Below are 20,489 nucleotides of genomic sequence, written 5' to 3'. Positions count from 1 at the left end.
CTTACACAATTAGTCAAAATTTCTATAAACATGAGTTTTCAAAGTTTACGATAAATTATGAATTCACCAATATTTTTTATAGGAATAGTGACAAAGAAGAATTTGAAATAATTTTTTATTTGGCATAATTTCTCATAAGTCATTGAGAACTGATAATGGACACTACATGTCGTATGTGCGCAGAAATAATGATATTTGGACACTATTTGACGATTCAATAGTCAAAACGGAAAACCACGTTACAAGTTTCAAACGAAATATTGTTGTGACTTGTACACGTATTTTCACTTTGCCATTTGCAGATTTGCAGATGTAAGTACTCGCCACCTAATGGTGGAGGCTGGTATTAATAATGATTGAATTTTCATGAATTTTTGAGCTTCGCGGAAAGGACTGATCTGTGAACTTATCTCGGGTATGAAAAAATGGATTTTTCAATTAAAATCAATAGTTTCTGAGACTGTAAGAGGGCTAAATTAATACGATCGATATGAAAATTTAAGGACACGATGTAATACAAGAACTAAGCATGAATCTCATACGTAATTTTCGCTCATCGTCGCCTTGTGCAAATGTTAATGTCCGACAGACATCTACTCAGACGGCTTTGTTGGCTTCCACGTATCTATAAATTTATATTGTCCTTCGTGCTCTTGAATGTACGTTTCATTATTTTCTCGAGTTCGCTCCAAACTTCCGCACTGTAGTCGACGAAATATAATGAAGACCCGACTTGAATTTAATGATTAGCAGATCGGTAGCTCTCAATTCATGCTACCGTGATTTTGTATCAGCGACAATATATGCTCGAACGCCGATCGGTATATTAATGCATGGTGTAAAACTACGGGTTCGAAAGAGTATACATATTGATTCTCGATCATCTCGGTCAGCTATTTATCACCTAAATCTTGTGAACTGAGTAATGAATAATCGACAGGTATCTATGTTTGTAGTATTCCTTTGTAAATATTTAAGAATAAATTATGACTATTTAGATGTAACTTTTACTAGCTCATATCATGAAAGGCGTGTTGAATTAGCTTTGCACCACGACAAACCATGTAAGACGTATTGGTTAATTATATCCGCGTTGTCGTGGAGGGCACATGTAGGCAAGTGCGTATTTTCATTGTTTCGAATAAGAAATTATGCAAAAAGTCGAATAGCCAAGGCGAGCTCGAAATGGGGCTCGCGATTATCTGGAGGGAAAAAATTACCAGACAAATTCACCTCTAAATCAACGTTTCAAAGTTGAAATTTTTTTGAAGCATAGCCGACCTCATTTTAAAACTGCAAATCAATTATTAGAATACAAGAGCATAAATTGAAATAAAATATTTTATGTACAGGTATAGACGCTCAAACATACCGCAAGTACCGGATAATGGTTGAGAGAGTGAAAATAGAGAAATCCCTTTAGCATTCATGCTAGGACAGTGCAAACATTTGTTTGCGATGAAAATTTTGCTTTGAATAGATTCAAATTTTACGAATTTGATTACACGTTTCGTCGTTTTAGATTAGTACCAAAAATTCTAATGGCCCCAATTTATGCATTCCACATTATTCAACTTTATCAATAAAATCTTTCATAAAATAATAACGGCGTATGAGAAAAATTCATAGAACCCTTTATTATAATTACGGTCTAATTCTGCCAGTGAACACGCTGCGAGCTATTAAACATCTTGTCATTTTCATCGACGGAAGCTATATACTATGAAGAAGCTATAAAATTAGAAGGAACGTCACTGAATTGAATCAGAAGAAATAGAGAGAGATAGAAAAATGACCTACAGCTTGGCCGCTTCGCGTGTGCAACAGACCAATGCAAGCGAAGTGCGTTCACAAACATTTGCCGATTCCTGAGATTTCTTTGATTTATGCGTATGTTATAGTAATATATTCCATTTTTTTCCGAGTAACGTTATGATTGTCTGAAAAATTTTTTATACGTATGCAATGTACATAACAAGTATTAATTGTGTGATGACTTTCAATGAAACAAAAAACTTGAAGCACAATTATGACATTATTCAATCAAATTTATTTTTGATTTATTACTCGAGTCGATTGTTAAAAAGTTAAATCTAGTAAAAACGAGAATTACTAGTCACAATATATAAAATTTCAATTACAAATATACAACTGTGAATTTACAAATTATAAATATTTTTACAAATATTTTGTACGAATACTTTTATAATAATTAGCTTTACCAGTGTTTTCCTTTATTTTCTTAGTCGTCTTTTCTGCTTTTTAACGTTATTTTTTCGAATAGAAGAATTATGTTGGGTTGGTTTTGCAAGTTGTGGAAAACTTTCTTCATTGTTTTGGAAGGATTGACTACTGGTAGTAAAAGGATTGAAGATTTGTTGAGGGCTTTTGACGGATCGTTCAGTTGACAAATTTCTATGATTACTACTATGCGTGACTATGATGACATCAGCATCTTGGCTGTTTCCTTTTTTCGAGCTTGTATTTGACTTTGATCGAGTTGCTCCTTTACTATCATTGATGGTTAAATTCTCCAACGCATTACCCGCAGACGAAATTTCATTTCTTCTCCAAGGTACATTTCCTAGTGATGGGAAATTTGCATCATTGTTTTGGAGGGATTGACTACTGGTAGTAAAAGCACTGAAGATTTGTTGAGGGCTTTTGACGGATCGTTCAGTTGATGAATTTTTATGGTTCCTACTATGCATGACTACGACGAAATCAGCATCTTGACTTTTTTCATTCTTCGAACTTGTATTTGACTTTGATCGTGTTGCTCCTTTGCTATCATAAATGCTCGAAGCCTTCAAAGAAGATTCACGAAAAAACACTTCTGATTCCGGTGGAGAATGAACACCCTTTCTCTTCTTAACTTTCAGTTCTTTACAACATAAATCACAAATAGCATAGAACCATCTGGTAACAAACGATTGACTGCAATACGCCATTCCACACTTGAAAGTAGTAGTATGATAACTACATTGAATTCCAGTTTTCCATTGATACGCATCTTTATTTAATTTTTTCGTAGCAAGAGCTGGTTCAAAAGGACTCCCTGCTGTCTCAAGACTCGCATTACACATACTTGCAATAAGATCTTCCAGGGAGTAGATACGAATGAGATCGGTAGGTTTACCTGCGGCTTTGGCCAACTGATCCATAATGGAAATTACTGATTCGCATGCTAGACTTTCACCGCGTCGGTAACGAGTAAACAGCGGAGGTAATTTGTCGCCTTCCATACCAGGCATAATGAACATGCGAATCTCTTCGTACATTTCTTCGAAGCTCTTGTATTGAAATTGGGCATCCACGGGGATTTGGTGAGTCTTGGTGCTGTGTTCTTGAGCTTCTGCACTGTATCCTTGATCGATATCAGGGCGGACATGTTGCACATAAGTGTTCTTTATGCCCTGCTCTAAGTTGCATTCGATAATGCAAATTTCAGCCGGGAAAAAGTCAGCTCCGCCGGTAATAATTTTCTTGTAGAAATAGTTGCAATGAATAATGTAAAATGTCATGTACTTCAGCCTGTGCTCCTGGCTAGCGGCGTTGACCTTGTTATTTATGTACACGTTCATGTCATCGGCGAACTGCTTCTTGCGCATCGCCTCCCTCTCCACGTCCTTCAAATCTTCGCCCAAATTAGTCATCTTCTTCTGATTCGGCTTGGCCGTCTTCAGCTTGGCCTTGTACATGGCCTTCTCGTCAGCGCTCATGTTCTTCCACTTGGCGTTGGCATACTCGGGATCTTTGCACGCATCCCTCATGTTCGTCCTGCCGCCGGACTCTTTCAGCTGCTCTTGCACGAAGTTGCCGAAGGCGCTCGGCTTTTTTGCCCTGGGCATTTTTTTCCAAATCCTCTCTTTAAATTGATCTATTTCGAATTTGATTTTCGGCGACGGGCGCGCGGTTTCCACGGGTTTTCTTTCACTTCCAAACGCGCACTTTTGGAACAAACGACAATGATCACTCGCGTCAGACGCGATGAGGTGAACTTTTTAATCTTTCAGACTAATTTCACGAAACTAAGTGGCAAATTACCCGTAATTTTTGCGAGACCGCGCGCGTAAGAGAGAGAGCTCGGAAGACGAGCTACGGTGCCAAGCCGACAGAAGAAGAACAATGGTGCGAAATGTCGCGATACACGAGTGTTATATGGGATTTCCCCTACTTTTCAGCTACGAGCTACGAACTACGATCACGGGGTCATGGAAATACGTTGAAATATTTTTTTGATCCTTCGGAGGTGTGTTGGATCATGGATTTTTGAACGCAATTCGTGCGATGACTCTTTTTTTTGTCGCACTCAGGTTCAACGAGATCATTGAACGAAACGATACTCGTGTTTTATGAACGATTGTTTGAAATATTCAACAATCTCTCCACAAAATCCATCGGATTATTCGAGGAAATTAAATTTCATTACGATGTATTAAAATTTGGCTAGTAGCACGTCTTTGCAGAAATCTCAAAAACATTCGTTAGCTCTTTGTAAAATTATGCCACGTGAACAAGTGAGTGTGCAATGCCACGCAAATTTAGTAACGTCGTTCGTGGGTGCACAGCACAATGTAATTAGAACTTTTTTATTTGCGATCTCGTTGTTTTACGAGACGCTATAGTTGCCCTCGAGTGCGGGTACGAAGCTATTTTGCGACACCTATCTCGAGGCCTCGGCAAAACTCCATTCTACGACTCGCTCGACGATTCGATAAACGAATTACAGCTTGAATTACAATTTTCACAAAACGAGTATCACCGAGTAAAATCGAGAATTAATGAGCGATCGGTTGGGGCGATTACGTTGATCAACGCGACGAGCAGCCTCGATTATCTTTTGCTCCTTCGAAGCTTGCCGCGCCCATTAAAACGCAAAAGTATACATATGACGTTCGACGCGCGTTTATAATTTTTTCTTCTATCGATCGGCGAGCTGCAGACGAGAAGGTGTCGCGGGGATCATCCGGCCCAGCTTCATCGCGACGATTCAAAGGAGCAGCGCAGCTTGAGCGCCGATCAGCTCGACTTCCTCGAAACAGCACTGTTTTTTGGTAGTCACGACGAGGGCGCGTTAAAATTTTGATGAGTTTTTCTCGTTGAATTATTGATATTTCATTACTGCGGCGACGACGAGAATTTCATCTCACGCACCCTAACAGGCCGAGCGTTAGATTGCTCGACGAGTCGCCTCTGCCCGCTTTTGACAGCGAAAAGAGTCAGTAGATCGGTTAGTCGAGTATTGCCTTTGCCAAGGTCGCCATTACGAGTTCAAATTACTAAGCCATTGTTTAAATTCAATTTTTTGAATATGTTCTTTAAAAAAAAAATAATATAAAAATAATTTACGAAGAACTCATTCGTGAAAAATATTTTCCGATAATATTTACGTCCAAATTTATGTGCTAGGGTAACATCGCGTAACAAAACGATTGCTTCGCCGTATCCAAACAAACACAAGAGACAATGAGTAAACAGTCGCACGTCGACTGTTACTCGAATTAAATAAAATTTTCACTCATGTTTTCGAACGAGAAAAAATATTTCAATGAAATAGAATTCTCAATTTGCTACGTCGAATTGTTTGAGCCCTATAATTAATCAGTTTTCGATAACTTTTCAACTCAACTTAAGTTTGGTCAAAAAATGCAATTTCTTTACGTGCCATTTCATGTACTTATAGAAACTAGTGTCATAGTCGTCGAAAAAATTTATAACAAAATATATATAAAAAATGTTGTAATAATTAACATGCACTTAATTACGCATATAAATGACCATATTTAATAAATTAAACGCTTGCATTGTCTTGAAAAGAATACTCGATTTGATAAGGTTGTGACTCATTATCTAACGTAGCTACACTGAGCTTATAGGTGTCCAGAGCCGTTGCGTAAACTGTCACAGTTCACCGTAGGTGAACTTTTATTTTCATTTATCACCTAAAATTTGTATACTTGATCATCTTAACGAGACCGAAAACTTTTTTATCTTCTAAAATGTTCGTTTTTCCCATTAACGTATTACTATTTTTTTACGACCTACACCTTGTAGATTATCTTCCTTTAAAGATAATCAAATTACATTTGCCGGTAAAATCTTGTCCTACAAAATTACAGCACCGCTTACCGCATCTGCTATGCATCATAGGTCGAAATTTCGCACCTATTTTTTTTCAATACCTACAACTTGATTTTTTTCCAATTGCTATCTCAAGCAGGTCTATATTTTGTAGTAATATTGTCCGATCAATTTTATGCAGTATTATCCGAGTCCAACGCTTAGAATATGTCGATCTTCTGATGGATGCTCAACCTCTTGGCAGATAATTGTACAGACTGTTTTAGAATCAGATTTATTAATAAATAACATTTCGTCTGACAGAAATAATGCGAAAGATTTTTTGACTCGCCTTCGGCTCGTGCTATAATCCCTCGTTTTGCTAAAAAACCATATGTGCACCCGTTGAGAAATATACTATTAAGTTTTCACTGGACCATTTATGCGTATGCAGTATGTTATTAGGGTGTGGTATCATCGACGCTATCACTTTATGATTTCACAAGATTCGCTCGCGTTCGCAATATTTCAGTAAATGGCGCAGAAAAGCTCGAAATAAACCACATTTATGATACAACTTTTTAAAATCGTATCATTATTACTGCGTATTTACTAATATTAGGAAAGCACGATCGTGGGTTCACCCTAGCATCTCGCCTCTTGCATATAATATATTGCAAGGTAACTGCCTTTTTTTTAACGTCCGCTGATAAGACAGCGAACACCTAGACGCGTTTATCTCGCAGGTACTTGCGCAAGCGTCTGAGTGCGCATCGGCCGGGACGACGAGAATCCCAGACTTGTTAAGTTAGTGGAATTTTTTATAAATGTCAATAATTTCCACATGTCGCATCATCCTCCCCCAATTTTTTTGCAAGTTTTCTTCTGCTATAGCAGACAATAGTGAAGCGATTCCTCGCGACTATTGTACTATAGTAGACAAAACAGGGATAAGCGGCCGCGAGCTGGAGAGCGGAACACACACAAATATTGTTGACATCTTTACGATTGGTGATTTCTTTAAGAAATAAAAATAAATCGTTCATAAACAATAATAGTTCTTTTAACGTGTCTCCGAACCCATTTACTCACTTAATAATTACAATAAAATTAAAATTACAAAGGAACTCAAATTTATCTTTTCCACCAAGGGACATCTCGCAATCGGTTACTGCCGAGCGAAGGCGATAAGGGGCATATTTAAACAAAAATAAATCAAGTTCCTTTGCAATATATGTGCATAAATTCTTATCGATGTCGATCTGTCGACATGTCGATTTAGTCATGAGCCACTTTAACCGCTCTGGCGAGTTTATAGGTGACTCAGGGACGAATGTCAGGGAAAATTGCCGTTCGCACTCTTCACCTTATCTGTCAGAGCAGCAAAGTGTCTGCTTTGACTACGCATTGCTAATGTTACGCGCAATGTGTCTGGCAAGCATAACTTGACTGTGTCAAGCAACAAATAACATCCAACGGCATCGTATCGATTTATTTTATAAATGTGTAAACCAAATCGTCCTAAAAACGCCTGGTTCAAAAACTCATTTTCGAGCACATCACAGAGCTTCCTCACAGATAAAGCGACGACAGGGTCGGATTTGACAATTCAACATGTTGCCGCCCCACGCCATGGCGAGGTTGCGCGAACAACTGCTCTCTACGTTATTGCTTTGACATTTGCAACAAACAAATCGAACGCGTTCTGATTCGTGGGAGACTTTTGAAATCCTCGCTTCTCATTTGCGGGAGATTTGTGCTCTGAGAGAAATGTCATTGACTCTATTTAATTATTATTAAATACGTTAGATATACACCCGCCTTACTCTATACTGAGCTCAGATGCATGCTCCAGTACGCTCAGTCTCAGTTCAGGCTTCGGTACAGACGTTTGGTCGTGCTATATCGAGATCTTAGTTTTTATTTCCAAAGTTTTTGAAGTTTTGTGCCCCATGGTGTATCCAAAGTTTGAAAAAAGTTACTCGTATGTGAGTCCTTCGAATGGCGAGGAAATCTAAGGGGAAGAAGTTGAACAGCAAGTGATGGAGCAGTCAGTGAATGTGCAACCACTGATACAGCCTCAGACGTCAATGGACATGTGGACTGCAGCAATACAATATTAACAAAATTATACATTTGAACTCGCTCAGCAACTCGTTGCCTAACAATTAGCTTTTGCTGGTCTTAAGCAGGTTCCACTAGTGACGAGTCAACAACTCGCCAGTGTTGAATCAGAAAACAATCCTGCATCTAGAAGGGAACAAACGCCTGACAGCAGCAGTTCTGCTTCTCCAAACGGCAAAGGAATAAAGAGACGAAAATCAGAGGAAGATGGTGAGTTGTAACTCATATTATGGTGTTGTATAAATTTTTACAATTTTCTTACGTGATTGAACAATTCATTCATAAATTAATTTATTTCAGATAATCAATCACTCGACCTCACAATGGAGAAAAAATGTGAAGAAAAAGTAAAGAAAGATAAAAAATATAGCCCAGAGGACATGGAGAAATCTATCAAATTAGCGTTTGAAGGTGTACACACGTACATTGTATGACAAAGTAAAAAGAATAAAATATAAACTTAAAGCACTACAGGGCGAGCTGCAGGACGAGCTACAGGGCGAGATACAGAAATTCACACGTTATATTATTATATTAAATAGTTTGGAAAATACGACTTACTATACATTCCAAATTCGATCTCGGCGAATTTATAAGCTAAAATCTCGACGAGCCTTATAAGCCAACATCTCTGCTTTCCCACTTGCGGGAGCGACCCCTAAAGTCAGCGCCTTCTAACGGTGCCGAACTTAAGTACATACCGATCTAAACTTGTACAGTGCTTCTTTTATAAAATTCGGAGTCCTCGATTTGCAGAGCTCACGTGGCTTTATTCGATCGCTTATAACCCTATTTTGAAAGTGAATAAGAGTAAAAAGTGAAAGAGCATTGAATAAAATTTTTACATCGAAGTGCATAAAAAATTTAAAATGTTTATTTTCGGATTAATTTTTTATTTTAATAGCATTTTGTCATTTTTTAGGTTGAACAACAATAAGTATTTACGGTAAACACTGGTTTTTTTCCAGAACCTCTTTTGGGACTCAAAACAAACCATTTCAGCTTGTATCAGAACTTCCTTATGCTCTTGTAAATAAAATAAAATAAAATTAAGTAAACAAAAATTAAAATCTAAGCAAACTGATTAATAAATTTTTTTTAAATTTTATTTATTTGGATGATATGGAAAAAAAACTAGTGGCAACCACAGTTGCAAAATGCTGAGTGACTGAATGGTAAATAACGAAATAGCATACGACATCATGATAATAGTTGTTTCAGCCGTATGAAATTAATAATAGTAGCTTCAATGAGTATCATAATAAATCAACGTTACAATGAGTTTTTTGTGTCAGCTAATTTGGTAAATCCGTTAAAATTATTATTAGTATAATTGCAAGTAGAACACAAAAATAGGGCGTATTTTTTAGTTTGATATTCCCTACATGTATATTAGTATAGGTATATATGAATACAGGTTTTCGTAATTCGCACGTACGAAATAGATTTCACTTATCGATGTTTTGTGCTCAGCGTGTATTGACAACGTTGCGACCAAAGGAATTTGCACATGGCATGCCAACACATATACAGCTGTATGTACGCGTTAAGCTGGCCCGGTGTGCCCACGTGACAATATAGATATATATATATTTGCCTACATGACTAACCATGCATATTTATCACACATAGATTACATAGATGTACGATATTCGCTCGTTGTGTAAAAATGGTAAATAATATAGATGCGACTGTGGTCACGTATTTAGCGTTAGTGTAATATAAAAATGTATATAAACCCTTCATTCGCTCATGTTAACTTTGTTTCATATTTTGCGCGTCAAAAAAAATTATGCGAAAAGGAGTATAGGACACATCATAAGCTCGATTCATGAAGTGTTCAATAATTTATAATTTCTTTGTAATAAGATACAATTCAAAGAAAATGGCTAATTTTTTATTACGAGATCAATAGTATAATTTCTCCAATAATAAATGATAAGTTTAGAGTGTCTCTGTTGACATAAATTTTCTCAAACTTTCATTTCACGATTTGTAAATATTATTACACTTATGTTACCTAGCTCGACGTGTAACATCATTACAAAACAATTAGTTGTTGATCAAGTTCCGAGTGATAAATATGGACTTCAGTGATGTATATAACTCTGATGTCAGGTAATTTTTGTTTCGTGAGAATGAAATTTAAAAAAAATGCCATAATACTTCATATTATTGGGAATATTGCAGAGTGAAGAAGGAACCAGATGATGTTTCCCCAATTAAAAATGAAGATTATAAGATAATTGACAATGCATGCGATGCTAAAAACGACGAATTCTCGAGTTTTTGTCGAGAAAATTTAGTAAGTGTTGATGTGGGACTGTTTAGTCAATATTTTGATCAAATATTTTTACTAATCTCATTTCCAGATTTATGGGCTTCGTGAAAATGATGAAAATTCTGGACCTTATAACGATTTGTAAATAGAATTCGAATGTAAGGACGAGAAGCTCGGCATTAACTTATTATTCGTCAAGAAAATCGAGGACGATTATCCAGATCAATGGCAGCATATGAAAAATGGTTGCGATTATCACGCAATCGTACCAAATATCCATGTAATTTATGCGGTAAAAAATTTGTACGAAAAGATTATCTCAAGGTCTACATCGATTCAGTACATAATGGTGTTAAGCATGAGTGTGGTATATGTGGAAAGACATTCACACAAAAAGGAAATCTCAAAATTCACACCGATGTAATGCATAAAGGTATGACACCTACTTGCGAAGTATGCGGGAAGAAATTCTTAACTGAAGCTGCACTCCAAATTCACATCGATGCTGGACACACCCAGAGCGCTTCTAGAGATTCTATGCATGCTTGTATAGAAAAACATACAAATAACCGGGAAATTTATACCGAAAAACAATGGGGAGAAATGATGGCTGCTGCTTGCGTTAAAAAGCCATATGATGTAAAACATCTAAAACGTAAGCAATTCTTGGATTTAAAAAATTTTGCTGAAAATTTCAAGTGGAAAGCAGCTTCGATTTCTCAAGTAAGAGAAGTGTGCATCGATCCTTCAGCAAAAAATGTTATAATAGTATATTTTGTAACAAGTGCGCGAAGCAGTTGACTCATCCAGGAGTTGTTTCCACCCGAGCGTAGCGAGGGTGCAAAGACTCCTGGGTGAGTCAACTTCCTCGCGGACTAGTTGCAAACGATATTTTTTAACTCTGCTTGCGAGAAACTAGGGTTTTCTGACGATTTAAGGTTAGAAAGCCCGTGTTTCGCGCACGCAGTGTTAAAAAAATTATTTATGATTTTGATCAAGCCAAAGAAGCCGCGAGAGTATTTAAAAAGTTAATAAATTATAAAAATTTAGTTAAGCGATATAAATTTCCGATTTCTTATAATGAAAAAATACAGCTTTCGGAAAAAAAATAACTGGACCTTCGTACCATTTTAAATAAAAAATGGATACCACCAGTGCACAAATTCTTGAGAGAAAGTTAACAAGAGATAAATTCTCTTCAAAATAGCCTAAACTACCTAGAGATCACTGTTTCGAGCTTATACTTCACTTTTTTTCCTATTTGTTTTATATATCGATTTGACTATTTCGACATTTCAATATTTTAATGAAATATTAAAATGTATATTATCACAAAAAAGAAGTTAGACCATAGTTATATCAATAAACTGGAAAAGAGATTCACATAGTTAACTTAACATACAAAACAAAGGTGAAAAAATAATACTTTTCCGGAATTCGTACATATTATCAATTACGACTTCAAAAAACAGAAAATGAACAAAGTAGTCGTCTCGACGCGGAGCATTTTTTTGTGTATACGTAAATGCTCGACCGAATTTCTAATGAAAAAATTGTTATTTAGTTTATAAGAAAATGTTAGGAAATACTTTGGTACGCGGTAATAATTTTTGTTGTTTGCCGGTTTTTAGTCGCAGCTGCTGGCTTGACCTGTTACTGTGACGGCTACTGCCCGTCGGACAAGCAGACGGGCACCTGCCGCACTCACTGAAAAAGACATCTGAAAAAAATTTAAATATAATGAATGTCTTCAGAATTTCACATTAATCTTTGTTATGCTCTAGAATGAGCTAGGAAGCTCCAATCGAACTTTTGCAACGGTCAAAATTTATTAAAACTTGACAAGGAATTCAAAAAAAAATTTTTCAAATTTTTTTACCGGAACCATCGGGTTCCAGGAACCTTTTTTGTTAAAAATAACGTTTTTCGGCTCCAGACGCTGTCGCCTTCAATTAAAAAATCTGAAAAAATTTGAGATTATGTATTTTGATGAACAAAATGAGAAAAAAATTTTTCCAGATTTTTTGAGGCTCCATAGCGCCTTAAAAAAATTATTTTCGTGAAAAAAAGCGGTTTTTCAGCTCTAGGCTGAATGGACATGAATGAAAAATTCTGAAAAAATTCAAGGAATCGTTTTTTGACGTCAGAATTTAGAAAAAAATACTCCGGTCTGGTATATCGAACCATTTTACCGAAAATAAAATAATTTAAATTTTCAATGATTTTTTCTGAAGGCCTGAAGCACTCGAAAAATCTGAAAAAATTCAAGGTTGTTCGGATTGTTGAAAAGTACCTTCATGAATTTTTTCAGATTTTTTAATAGCTTCAGGCCTTCAGAAAAAATATAGATAGAAAATGGACGTCTATAGGGGAGGAGGGGGTTAGGAGGGGGGAGGGGGTCCAAAATTTTGGTTTTGGCACTTTTTTATCATGTACTATAACATACCAAAATTTCAGGAAAATCCGTGAACCTCGCCCGCAGGTTTATTTGGAAAATTCTGAATCTGACCCATATATTTCTACGCTGACGAAAAATACCTCAAACAACAATTTACTACATCATAGTAAACATGGAATCTATTCATTGTATTATTTAGTAAATGTTACTTGAAAGAAACTAATTTGTTTTATAACATGATCATTTTTTTCAAGGTATTTTTCTAAGTGTAGTTGCTCTTAACGCTGAAATGTTAAATTAAATGTAACTGTACTTTTTCATTCACAAATCTTATGCGCAGTGAGCAAGCTGATGGCCGAGTGCTGACACTAATCCAGCTGCGAGATTGACAGCGCTTCGGGTCAAAAAAACAATGTCACAACTGCACGTTGACAGTGAAATCAAAATTGTGTAGTATTTGATAGAGAAAAAATTAACTTTAGTCTAAATTTTTAATTTTATATTTATTGAAAAAAAATAGATGTATTAATAAATAAGCTATTCTATGCCAAGAGTGATGTGCCAAAAAATAACTTTTAGACCAATATTAATAATGAATACAATTGTTTGATAGAAAAATCAAAGTTTATTGAATAACAGTGGAGCATGTTGCAAGAGATGATAGTCGTGTAATTTTCTCTGACTAGAATTTACTATTTACAAGTATTTGTTTTGTTTTACAAAATTTTATTCAAACAAAATTAATGTACATCAATTTACACCATGTATATCTATCACATAGATATAGCTTATAAATAAATGAAAATATATTTTGTATTAAAACTTCTCAACTGATTGTTTTTTTTTTTTTGAATTTATTATTAAAATAAATGTATGGAAACTCGTTAAGCAAAATGTACTGCTTCTTTCATGCACCATAGAACATACCGAAGCTAAAAATTTTTTTGATTTTGACGAGGCGTGCATATCGTTGAGCGACGGTGTTTTCCTTTGCTGTTTCCAGCGTCGAGACCGAGTGTATAGGCGCGACTCGAAGGGATCCTTTGGCTTTGAAACCGGTGAGCGAGTCGATGATCTCTTGATTCTTGCAGTCGGGTAGCAAGCCGTGACGTGCAAAAAAATCTGCGCTAAGGATAGCCAGTGGCACGTCTGCGATGGTGAGCTCGCATTGGAAATCTCGTCTGAGACCCAAATTCAGAGTTTTCTTTAGCGTGCCGTAGGTAGCGATTAGAGCGTGATTCGCTGCATATAGAGTTAACGGCTGTACCGTGAGTGGCTTTAGTGAACGAGCTTTTGGAAGTAGCGATACAGATGAGCCCGAGTCTACCAAGAACAAGATGTTGTCACGCTTGTCGCTGACGTGCAGGCGTGCGTCGCTGCCCTCGTGTACCTCTGGCGCCTGCTTCAGAGGCGGGCTTATTAGTTTTTAGTCCGGGCGCTGGTGACATTTGAGTAAACTTGCGAGATTCCCTCGGCGAGTTGACGGATTTCTATGTTTTTTGGGTCGCTGATAACGAATTTGAATGTCGCCACGCCGAATTCCTGGTCAATTTTTTGTAATAAACAAATTAATTGTTTAAACGGCCATATCTTGTAACATATTGAAGATAGATAAAAACAATTTGTTTTTATTTTATTTGTCTTTCAAAAACGAAGAGATTGAATTAAATTAATTGAAAATCCGTCTACAAAAAAAGAGTAAGGCAATAATTAGTGCAAAATTACTAAAAATACGTATTTTTTCATCTTTCAACCTCTGTAACTTGGCTCGTATTAGTGCGATCTAGCTCATCGACATATTATTTTGAATGTAATAACCTACACAATGATGTAGTATAATTTTCATGTTAATAAAATTGTTTATAAAGCATTTTGTAGACGTTAATAAACGTAATTTTATGGCTCTGACGTACTTTCTATTTGTTTATACGCCTTTTTCGCTGAGATAAATTATTAAAAAAACGTGTCAACTCAATTCAAATTAAAGTACATCAAAAACGAAAATGTTAAGCTGTCTTGAAAGGTAATCGGTCAAGTAGACGCAAAGTTACAGCCTTCTGAGCTCGAGTGTAGAAACGAGCGAGCGCTTAGGGCGTGAACTCTGAGGCAACATGAACTCATGAACCAAGCTCAGAAGGCTGTAACTTGGCGTCTACTTAATCGATTACCTTTCAAGACAGCTTGAAAGTTTTGTTTTTTGATGTACTTTCATAAGAACTGAGTTGCCACGTTGTTTTAATAATTTATCTCAGCGAAAAACGCGTATAAAAAATGGAAAGTACGTCAGAGCCATAAAATTACATTTATAAATTTCTACAGAATGCTTTATAAACTATTTTATTAAAATAAAAATTATCCTACATCATTGAGTAAGTTATCACCTTCAAAATGATATGTCGATGAGCTCGATCGAACTAATACGAGCCAAGTTACAGAGGTTGAAAGATGAAAAAATACGTATTTCTAGTAATTTTGCACTAATTATTGCATAACTTTTTTTCTAGTGAACGGATTTTCAACTAATTTAATTGAATCTGAATTTTATTTTTAAAGACAAATAAAATAAAACGAAATTGTTGCAATCTATCTTCAATATTTTACAAGATATGGCCGTTTAAACAATTAATTTGTTTATAACAAAAAATTGACCGGGAATTCTGCCGGGCGACATTCGAATCCGGTTAAAGCGACCCAAAAAACGCCGAAACCCGTCAACTCACCGAGAAGATCTCGCAAGTTTACATAATATTACCAGCGCCCGGACTATTTGAAGCGATCGATTCATCACACTTATTTGTTTTTCAGAGTGAAGGAAGAGCAAAGCGATAACTGGCCCGATGTAAATAACGATAAATGCGATTCAGTGGACTCTTGTAAAGCCGAAAATGTTGAAACTTTTCCTCCATGAATTATCGATGAATTAAATGATTTGAATTATGATTTGTTGATCGACTATTAGAAACTATTACACAATTTTTATTGTAGGCAAAACCCGAGAAAGAGAGTAGAAACTAAGATGAAAAAATTTTCATAGATTTTGAGTGCAAAGACGTCAAACCTGATCTGAAGCCTTTGTCCCCAACCATCTGCGAAACTGAACGCCAAAATTGCCTACCTACTATACAAACGAAATATGAAAATCAGACCAATGACGTAGACAGAAATATAATTATAGATTTTAGTGCAGTGATTTTAAAATTAAACTTGAGCCTTGGTCGCCAACTATCTGCAATACTGTACGCCAAAATTCCCTACCTACTGTACAAGTGGAAAATGAAAATCAGACCAATGACGTAGACAGAAATATAATTATAGATTTTGAGTGCAGTGATTTCAAAATTAAACTTAAGCCTTTGTCGCCAACCATCTGCAAAACTGAACGCCAAAATTGCCTACCTACTATACAAACGAAATATGAAATTCAGACCAATGACGTAGACAGAAATATAATTATAGATTTTGAGGGCAGTGATTTTAAACTTAAACTTAAGCCTTTGTCGCGAACCAACTGAAAAACGGAACGCCAAAATTGCCTACCTACTGTACAAGCGGAAAATGAAAATCAGACCAATGACGTAGACAGAAATATAATTATAGATTTTGAATGCAGTGATTTCAAACCTAAATTTGAGCCTTGGTCGCCAACTATCTGCAATACTGTACGCCAAAATTCCCTACCTGCTGTACAAGCGGAAAATGAAAATCAGACCAGTGACGTAGACAAAAATATAATTTTAGATTTTGAATGCAGTGATTTTAAACCTAAATTTAAGCCTTTGTCGCCAGTCATCTGCAAAACTGAACGTCAAACTTGCCTACCTACTGTACAACCAGAAAATAAAAATCAGACCAGTGACGTAGACAAAATATAATTAAAGATTTTGAATGCAGTGATTTTAAACCTAAACTTAAGCCTTTGTCGCCAACCATCTGCAAAACTGAACGCCAAAATTGCCTACCTTCTGTAAAAGTGGAAAATGAAAATCAGACTGATGACGTAGACAGAAATATGATTATAGATTTTAAGTGCAGTGATTTTAAACCTAAACTTAAGCCTTTGTCCCCAACCAACTGAAAAACGGAACGCCAAAATTGCCTACCTTCTGTAAAAGTGGAAAATGAAAATCAGACCAATGACGTAGACAGAAATATAATTATACATTTAGAGTGCAGTGATTTTAAACCTAAACTTAAGCCTTTGTCGCCAACCATCTGCAAAACTGAACGCCAAAATTGCCTACCTACTGTACAAGCGGAAAATGAAAATCAGACCAATGACGTAGACAGAAATATAATTATAGATTTTGAATGCAGTGATTTTAAACCTAAACTTAAGCCATTGTCGCCAACCAACTGAAAAACGGAACGCCAAAATTGCCTACCTACTGTACAAGCGGAAAATGAAAATCAGACCAATGACGTAGACAGAAATATAATTATAGATTTTGAATGCAGTGATTTTAGACCTAAACTTAAGCCTTTGTCGCCAACCATCTGCAAAACTGAACGCCGAAATTGCCTACCTTCCGTAAAAGCGGAAAATAAAAATCAGACCAGTGACGTAGACTAAATATAATTATAGATTTTAAGTGCAGTGATTTTAAACCTAAACTTAAGCCTTTGTCGCCAACCAACTGAAAAACGGAACGCCAAAATTGCCTACCTACTGTACAAGCAGGAAACGAAAATCAGACCAATGACGTAGACAGAAATATAATTATAGATTTTGAGTGCAGTGATTTTAAACCTAAACTTGAGCCTTGGTCGCCAACTATCTGCAATACTGTACGCCAAAATTNTGACGTAGACAGAAATATGATTATAGATTTAGAGTGCAGTGATTTTAAACCTTAACTTAAGCTTTGTCGCTAACCATCTGCAAAAATGAACGCCAAAATTGCCTACCTTCTGTAAAAGCGAAAAATAAAAATTAGACCAATGACGTAGAGAGAAATATAATTTTAGATTTAGAGTGCAGTGATTTTAAACCTTAACTTAAGCCATTGTCGCCAACCAAATGAAAAACGGAACGCCAAAATTGCCTACCTACTGTACAAGCGGAAAATGAAAATCAGACCAATGACGTAGACCGAAATATAATTATAGATTATGAATGCAGTGATTTTAAACCTAAACTTAAGCCTTTGTCGCCAACCATCTGCGAAACTGAACGCCAAAATTGCCTACCTACTGTACAACCAGAAAATGAAAATGAGACCAATGACGTAGACAAAAATATAATTATAGATTTTAAGTGCAGTGATATTTAACCTAAACTTAAGCCTTTGTCGCCATCCATCTGCAAAACTGAACGCCAAAATTGCCTACCTTCCGTAAAAGCGGAAAATAAAAATCAGACCAGTGACGTAGACAAAGTATAATTATAGATTTTATGTGCAGTGATTTTAAACCTAAATTTAAGCCTTTGTCGCCAACCAACTGAAAAACGGAACGCCAAAATTGCCTACTTACTGTACAAGTGGAAAATGAAAATCAGACCAATGACGTAGACAGAAATATAACTATAGATTTTGAATGCAGTGATTTTAAACCTAAACTTAAGCCTTTGTCGCCAACCATCTGCGAAACTGAACGCCAAAATTGCCTACCTACTGTACAACCAGAAAATGAAAATGAGACCAATGACGTAGACAAAAATATAATTATAGATTTTGAGTGCAGTGATTTTTAACCTAAACTTAAGCCTTTGTCGCCATCCATCTGCAAAACTGAACGCCAAAATTGCCTACCTACTGTACAACCAGAAAATGAAAATCAGACCAATGACGTAGACAGAAATATAATTATAGATTTTAAATGTAGTGATTTTAAACCTAAACTTAAGCCATTGTCGCCAACCATCTGCAAAACTGAACGCCAAAATTGCCTACCTTCTGTAAAAGTGGAAAATGAAAATCAGACCAATGACGTAGAGAGAAATATAATTTTAGATTTAGAGTGCAGTGATTTTAAACCTTAACTTAAGCCATTGTCGCCAACCAAATGAAAAACGGAACGCCAAAATTGCCTACCTACTGTACAAGCGGAAAATGAAAATCAGACCAATGACGTAGACCGAAATATAATTATAGATTATGAATGCAGTGATTTTAAACCTAAACTTAAGCCTTTGTCGCCAACCATCTGCGAAACTGAACGCCAAAATTGCCTACCTACTGTACAACCAGAAAATGAAAATGAGACCAATGACGTAGACAAAAATATAATTATAGATTTTAAGTGCAGTGATATTTAACCTAAACTTAAGCCTTTGTCGCCAACCATCTGCAAAACTGAACGCAAAAATTGCCTACCTTCTGTAAAAGTGGAAAATGAAAATCAGACCAATGACGTAGACAGAAATATAATTGTAGATTTTCAGTGCAGTGATTTTAAACCTAAATTTAAGCCTTTGTCGCCAACCATCTGCAAAACTGAACGCCAAAATTGCCTACCTACTGTACAAGCGGAAAATGAAAATCAGACCAATGACGTAGACAGAAATATAATTATAGATTTAGAGTGCAGTGATTTTAAACCTAAACTTAAGCCTTTGTCGCCAACCATCTGCAAAAATGAACGCCAAAATTGCCTACCCACTATACAAACGAAATATGAAAATCAAACCAATGACGTAGACAGAAATATAATTATAGATTTTAATTGCAGTGATTTTGAACCTAAACTTAAGCTTTTGTCGCCAACCAACTGAAAAACGGAACGCCAAAATTGCCTACCTACTGTACAAGCGGAAAATGAAAATCAGACCAATGACGTAGACAGAAATATAATTATAGATTTAGAGTGCAGTGATTTTAAACCTAAACTTAAGCCTTTGTCGCCAACCATCTGCAAAACTGAACGCCAAAATTGCCTACCTACTGTACAGGCAGAAAATGAAAATGAGACCAATGACGTAGACAGAAATATAATTATAGATTTAGAGTGCAGTGATTTTTAACCTAAACTTAAGCCTTTGTCGCCATCCATCTGCAAAACTGAACGCCAAAATTGCCTACCTTCCGTAAAAGCGGAAAATGAAAATCAGACCAATGACGTAGACAAAGTATAATTATGGATTTTATGTGCAGTGATTTTAAACCTAAATTTAAGCCTTTGTCGCCAACCAACTGAAAAACGGAACGCTAAATTTGCCTACCTACTGTACAAGCGGAAAATGAAAATCAGACCAATGACGTAGACAGAAATATAATTATAGATATTAAATGCAGTGATTTTAAACCTAAACTTAAGCCTTTGTCGCCAACCATCTGCAAAACTGAACGCCAAAATTGCCTAGCTACTGTACAACCAGAAAATGAAAATCAGACCAATGACGTAGAAAGAAATATAATTATAGATTTTGAGTGCAGTAATTTTAAACCTAAACTTAAGCCTTTGTCGCCAACCATCTGCAAAACTGAACGCCAAAATTGCCTACCTTCTGTAAAAGTGGAAAATGAAAATCAGACCAAATACGTAGACAGTAATATAATTTTAGATTTAGAGTGCAGCGATTTTAAACCTAAACTTAAGCCATTGTCGCCAACCAACTGAAAAACGGAACGCCAAAATTGCCTACCTACTGTACAACCAGAAAAGGAAAATGAGACCAATGACGTA

General features: G+C 36.0%; 1 protein-coding gene across 1 annotated transcript; it reads right to left on the bottom strand.

The window, feature by feature from the left end:
• Positions 1 to 2,016: 2,016 nt before the first annotated feature.
• On the bottom strand, positions 2,017 to 4,115 carry LOC106660110 (protein maelstrom homolog). The gene has a single exon (XM_014382952.2). The coding sequence runs from the start codon at positions 3,849 to 3,851 to the stop codon at positions 2,235 to 2,237; it is 1,617 nt and encodes a 538-aa protein (XP_014238438.1). The 5' UTR covers positions 3,852 to 4,115; the 3' UTR covers positions 2,017 to 2,234.
• Between the last annotated feature and the right edge of the window lie 16,374 nt (positions 4,116 to 20,489).

Source organism: Trichogramma pretiosum, unplaced genomic scaffold (genome assembly GCF_000599845.2).
Source record: "Trichogramma pretiosum strain Unisexual culture from Peru unplaced genomic scaffold, Tpre_2.0 scaffold165, whole genome shotgun sequence".
Taxonomy (NCBI): Eukaryota; Metazoa; Arthropoda; class Insecta; order Hymenoptera; family Trichogrammatidae; genus Trichogramma; species Trichogramma pretiosum.
Note: the sequence above shows the minus strand (reverse complement) of the source record. Positions and strands in the feature narration are given on the sequence as shown.